Raw genomic sequence first — 6,000 nt, 5'->3', positions numbered from 1 at the left:
CTTTATAGTTTGCCTACTCATCATAGACTGCTGGGTACCAGCTGTCCACTTTGAACCACTGATCTCATTACAAATAAAGGCTATGATTTCTAGCTATCTGCTTGTGGCCATTGCTGACAGGTTTCCTGAGCATATGCGAGCTCCACATGCCAGGGGCCCGTGTGAGCATCTCAAGCTAAACTTGCAGGAATGACCCCAGTGATGAGACTCCAAGTTATCAATATATATTCTTGTAGCCCTAGCCAAGCATCTCTCATCCTCAAAAGAATATCTACAGCAGTCTATGAGAATGTTTTACGGCATTGCCAAAGGCCTCTCATTTTGTTGAGCCATATGATTCTGCAGGGCATTCCTTTGAATCATTCATTTATTTGCTCCTACTTTCTCACACCAGTTTACCCATACCATCATCTGAGCCTCCTTCTCTCAAGGGCTTTGCACTTGCTGCCCTGCTTCCTGCACACTATTCTCCCAGGGCCCCACAGAGAGCCTTCTTCATTTCCATCTACTCCTCTCCCAAGCCATACCTTTGCCCCCAGCATTCTCTATACCTTGCCCTACTTTATTTTCCTTTTCACATTACCTTACGAATGTTCTGTGCTTGTTCATGTTCTCCCATGGGCCAGGACTTCATCTCTTTTGTTCACTAGAGTAATATCAAATAAGGTAAAGATCTTTGGAGTTTGAAGTAAAGAAACCTAACATTTATCAAGTGTCTACTGTGTTCTGGAGGCTTCAGAGGGGCGCAGCCATGAAACGACTTCCAAGCCATGTGCCATTGGTTAAATTAGGTAAACTTCACTGCTGCAGCCACAGGCTGTTGTGGGAAACACATAAGACAGTAATGAATTTGCAATCGCTTTGCAAACTACAAATGCCACTACTCCTGGCTTCCATTTACTGGGTATCTCCATGTGTTAGATGCTTAGCCCATATTATCACACTGAAGTCTCAGAACAATTCCTCCAAGGAGGTATTTTTTCAGTATTTCCATTTTGCAGATGAAGAAATGAGCTCAGAGAAAAGTGATTCGTTCAAAGTCACGCAGCGACAGAGCAGAGATTTGAATCCTAGGTAGTCTTTTGTAAAAAAAAAAAAAAAAAAAAATAGAATAGAAGGGGAATCAAGGCCTTAATTCCCAGAAATATCTATCCAGTCTCCCCCAAAAAGATGGGATTTCTGTCCTCTAACCTGCCCCCAACCTCACTCCCCCCCTCCAAACACCCCTATTTGTAGGTGAACATCAATGTATATGTGCTCTTACAGAGCTGAATGTGTTTGGGTTATGACTCTAGGACCAGAATTATGGAGTCGAAGATGTTGATACTGCCAGATTTTGGGGCTTCATATCTGTTCCAGGTGTGTCTGGCTCCCTTTCTTGGGATAGGCCTACATCTCAATATGAGGCCCACTCTGTCCCTCCTAGGAAATGGGACTAAGAGCCCATCACTCTGTCTAGTGCCACTGGAAAGGAGAAAACATCCTTCTAGACTGAGAGTTTAAGACCAAAATAGCCTGTGCCCACTCCCATGTATTTCATTGCCCTGTTTATGGAAAAACAGAAGCCTATGGAATGTAAATATTACATAGTGAAGTCTTCAAGAATGTCTGGGCCACATGGCATCAAGGAAATGGCTGTTGCTGAAATCACTGAAACCTCTTCTTTACTTGGAGCTTGCTTTGGGCCCATTAGCATCCTGTGCCAGGCCCTGCAGCTCAGGCCTGGCTCTTTCAGTCCCTTCCCCTCTCTGGTCCTGTCTCCCCCACAGGTCTATAGGAGAATGTCAAATGACAACATGGTTGTGACTTATAAATTGTAAAGTATTAGACTTAAGTGAGGAGCTATTGTTATGTCTTCAAGTGTTGACAATCTCTGGGGTCAGAAGTAGGCTGCTGGGAGCTAAGTCTATGTAGATACAATTGGCCCATGCCTCCCAATATAAGCTGTTGATAAGAGCTAGGTTCACATTCTAGCTCTGCTACAAGCTGGTTCAGGGACTCTATGCAGCTAACTTCACTTCCCTGCACCTCAGTTTCCTTAACTATAAAAGGGAATTAATAATAGTATCTATCTTATTGCTAAAAGATTATAAGAGATGGTGTGACCAGTTTGGAAAACAGCTTGCCAGTTCCTCAAAAGGCTTTAACAGAGTTACCAAGTGACCTGGAAATTCCCACTCCTAGGTATTTACCCAAGAGAGACGAAAAATATATGTTCACATAAGAGCTTGTACCTGAATGTTCATAGCAGCATTATTCAAAATAGCTGCAAAGTGGAAACAACACAAATAACCATCACTGACAAATGGGTAAACAAAATGTGGCCTATCCATAAAATGGAATATTATTCAGCAATAAAAAGGAATGAAGTATTGATACATGCTACAACATGAATGAACCTTGAAAACACTATGCTAAATGAAATAAGCTAGATACACAAACACACGTATTATATGATTCCATTTATGTGGTTTCAGAAAAGGCAAATCTACAGAGACAGAAAGCAGATTAGTGGTTGCTAGGCCCTGGGGAGGAAGGTTGGTGAGTGACAGCTGATGGATAGGAATTTCTTTCTGGGGTGATGAAAATGTTCCAAAATGAGATTATGGTGATAGTTGTACAACTCTATGCTTAAAATAATTGAATTATACACTTTAAATGGGTGATTTTTCTGTTATGTTGATTATATATCTCAAAGCTATTGGGGACAAAAAAAATAAGAGAAAATAGGTGGAACTTGAGGCAGTGCATGGCTCAATAAACGTTGGTTGTTATTCTTATTAATTACTCCCTCGAGCTAACTTAAGGCCCCAGAAGCAGTAAGCAGGGGAAGGGGCGGCTGAACTTCTAACCCAGCCTGGGTCTTTAAGCCGCTGTATGCCTGGGCGAGTCCCGGAACCATCCTGAGTCTCCTTAGAGCTCCTCATAAATGAATGGATGAAATAATTCCCACCAACGTCCTTGGGGTCTCAAGAGGAGCAGGGGATCAGGAGAAAGATGCAGAATCCTTGGTGGACGCCCCCCTCCCTTGCCTGCTTGGCGCTGCAAGTGACAGGCCGGGCTCGAGCCAACCCGGAAAAGCCAGAGCTCTTTCAGGTGAGCTCTTGTGATTGGCAGCCCGGGAGGCGGGGGAGGGCTCCGGGTGACGGCTGCCCCGCCCCCTCACGTCGGGCCGGTTGGCGCCATCCTGGGGGAGGTGGGCGGGCCCCAGGGTCCGCGGCGCTCATTGGGCGTGGGGGGGAAACTCCCGGGACGGCCTGGGGCCCCGCCCCTGACTTTGCAGCGGCCAATGGGCGCGGTGCGTGGGCGGGGCGTCGGCGGTGGCTGGGTGGCTGAGGAGGCTGAGGTGGCTGAGGTGGCCGCTGAGGCTGAGGCGGCGGGCGCGGCCGGGATGGCGAAGAGCCCTGGAGAGAACGGGCCACGCGCGCCCGCGGCCGGGGGCAGCCTTTCTGGGACCCGAGAAAGCCTGGCCCCGGGCCCCGACGCCGCAACAGCCGACGAGCTCAGCTCTCTCGGCTCCGACTCAGAGGCCAACGGCTTTGCCGAGCGCCGTATCGACAAGTTCGGCTTCATCGTGGGCTCGCAGGGCGCCGAGGGCGCGTGAGTAGCGCCGAGGCACTGGGCCAGGGGCTGGGGCAGAGCGCGGGACCCGCAGGGGTGGGGGCTCGATGGGAACAGAGCTCCCTCAGGAAGGACCGACATACCCCCAGCCCACCCAGGGACAGCCGATTCCTTCTCTCCCCTGCCCCACCCCCACTTCCCCCTCAAGCTGACTGACCCGAGAGCCCACTTCCGACTGGGGGGCAGACAGGCCAACCCCACTTCCCCTGCCCACCATACAGACAGACCGACCCACCCGCCAGGAAGAGCCGATAGTGCCCTCCTCCCAACTGTGGGAAAGACACTTGTCCCAACATCACTGCTGCCACACGGCCTTAGAGCTGATTGACTTTGCCACCTCTGACAGGCTCACAGATGGCTGCCCCTCCCCCAACAGGCAGATATTCTCTATACCGCCCCCTTAAGACTCACAGACACCCTTGTATTACCACCCCACTACCCCCACACCAGGTGGCACCTTAGACAGACTTCAAAGGGACAGACTATCATGCCTCCATCCCACTCCAGGACAGACTGACCCTTACCTCAAGACACATAGACCTCTGGATGGACTGACATTGGTTGTCAAAGGTACAGACAGTCCCAACCTGGGACAGACAGTCCTTTCTCCTCATAGAAGGGTCAGAGAGTGCTTCTCTCCCACCTCGGTGACAGATTTCTCCCTGTCACTGGCAACAGGTGGGCAGACACTCCCCCTTCTCAGTACCCACAGGGTGACAGTGACTCACCTTCAGGGCAGACTATCTGCTGTCTCCCAGTATGCTACGGAAACATGCACCTCCTTCCAAAACACTGAATGGGGAGGGGGAGCCAGGCAGGGAGACAGCAGGATCCAAATCCTTCCCCCCAGAGCATGTAGGCACCCATCTGGCAGGCAGAGAAATGTGAGGCAGTAGAGTAGCACTTTCCCTCCAAGCTGGGTAAACTGGGCAGCCACACTTGGTCCCTAAGAACCCCCTGAGGCCAGTCCTCACAGAGATCATATATATGGGCTAGTAGTCCCCTTAGGAAAGATGGACTGCAGACCTTACTCCCACCCCAGCTGTCCTGTCACATGAGACCAGTGTTCTGCACAGAACTTAGCATCCTCCCTAGTGAGGTGCCTCCCCTTCAACAGAGTTAGGCCCACACAATCACCTGTGGGATCCCACAGGACTCAACCATAACCTTACTCCAGAAGGTCCTTCCTCCCTTTCTCTGACCAGTTGTGACCGTCCAAGGGTCTTCCAGCCTCTCTTGTGACTTATGAAGTGTAAGAATCCCAGCCACACAGGCAGCCCCATCAAGGTCACTTCCGGGATTTTCCTCAGTCCCAAAGACTCGTATTTACCTCCTCCTCCTCTGGAGAAATGTAGGTCTTTTGCCTAAGGAGAGTTCTCTTTCTCCTATCCACTGGATTTGTCTCCTCCATCCTCTCCCCACTTGCTCACGGCAGGCTAAGCCTAGGCCAGTCCAGGACTCAGAGAGTACCTCTTATTCTGATCCCTCATCCCTACTCAATACTTTGTCACAGTTCCCTAGGGATTAGCTTGTCAGAACCCAAAGTAGTTTTAAGGTATATTTTTTAATTGAAGAGCACTCATCAGAGACTAGGGCCCTAGAAGAGATAGGGTCTTAAGAAGTGGGAAAGGAGTTCACAGTTGCATTTGTGGGTTCTTGGAACAGTGAGCTCAGATTTGCTGGTGAATTCTAGGAGATAAGAATTCCCACTACATGTTTATCTGACAGTTAACCAGATTTCAGGGTATAGAGCAGTGTGATATAGTGAGAAAAGGCCAGACTTAGGAAGAACTCACACTCGCTGGCTGCGTGACCCTGGGCAAGATCCAGAATCTTTGTTTATTCACAGTAAAGGGCAACACCTACTTCCAAGATTACTGTGGGGATTAAACGAGATCAGGTATGCAAAACTGCCTTGCATAGTGCCTGGCATGTAGTGGCCCTGAAAATGTTAGCTTCATTTCTTTTCTTTCTAAGGGTTTGAAAATTGAGGAGAAAAATGAGGGCATACCTCTGGTATTTGTGGACAGAGAGCCCCAGTGGGAGCACCTCCCTTTGGCTGTAGTCCCCAGCCAGGCTGCCAGACATCTGTCTTCTCTACCCCCTAACCACAAACCCGGGCTTTGCAGACACCCTCTGCATCACTGGTGTCTGGAGATGAAGTGGGATCCCAGTTTCCCTTCTCTTTCCATGCCTCACTTTCTTGACCCTATTGGTCAACCTAAAAATCTCTGGTGTCAGAAAGCTTTGATGTTCCCTACTTAGTTTATATTGTGGTTCCAAAAAAGCCAAAAGTAAGTCCCTGCCCACAGCTATAGGAGGGGAAGTTATGGGAAGTTTCAGGGTGACCGCCCTGAACCCAGTCTCGTGGTTGACAGC

The 6,000-nt window shown here is 49.4% G+C and overlaps 1 protein-coding gene across 1 annotated transcript in view; it reads left to right on the top strand.

The window, feature by feature from the left end:
- Positions 1–3,313: 3,313 nt before the first annotated feature.
- Positions 3,314–6,000, top strand: part of TBC1D10A (TBC1 domain family member 10A) — a 29,816-nt gene continuing 27,129 nt past the window's right edge. Inside the window, exon 1 of the mRNA XM_039861794.1 lies at positions 3,314–3,600. Coding sequence (XP_039717728.1) covers positions 3,392–3,600 — 209 coding nt within the window. The 5' untranslated portion in view covers positions 3,314–3,391. The remainder of the gene's footprint in view (positions 3,601–6,000) is intronic.

The sequence above is a fragment of the Pteropus medius genome, unplaced genomic scaffold (genome assembly GCF_902729225.1).
Source record: "Pteropus medius unplaced genomic scaffold, Ma_sr-lr_union100, whole genome shotgun sequence".
Classification (NCBI taxonomy): Eukaryota; Metazoa; Chordata; class Mammalia; order Chiroptera; family Pteropodidae; genus Pteropus; species Pteropus medius.
This window is presented reverse-complemented; position numbering and strand designations above follow the sequence as displayed.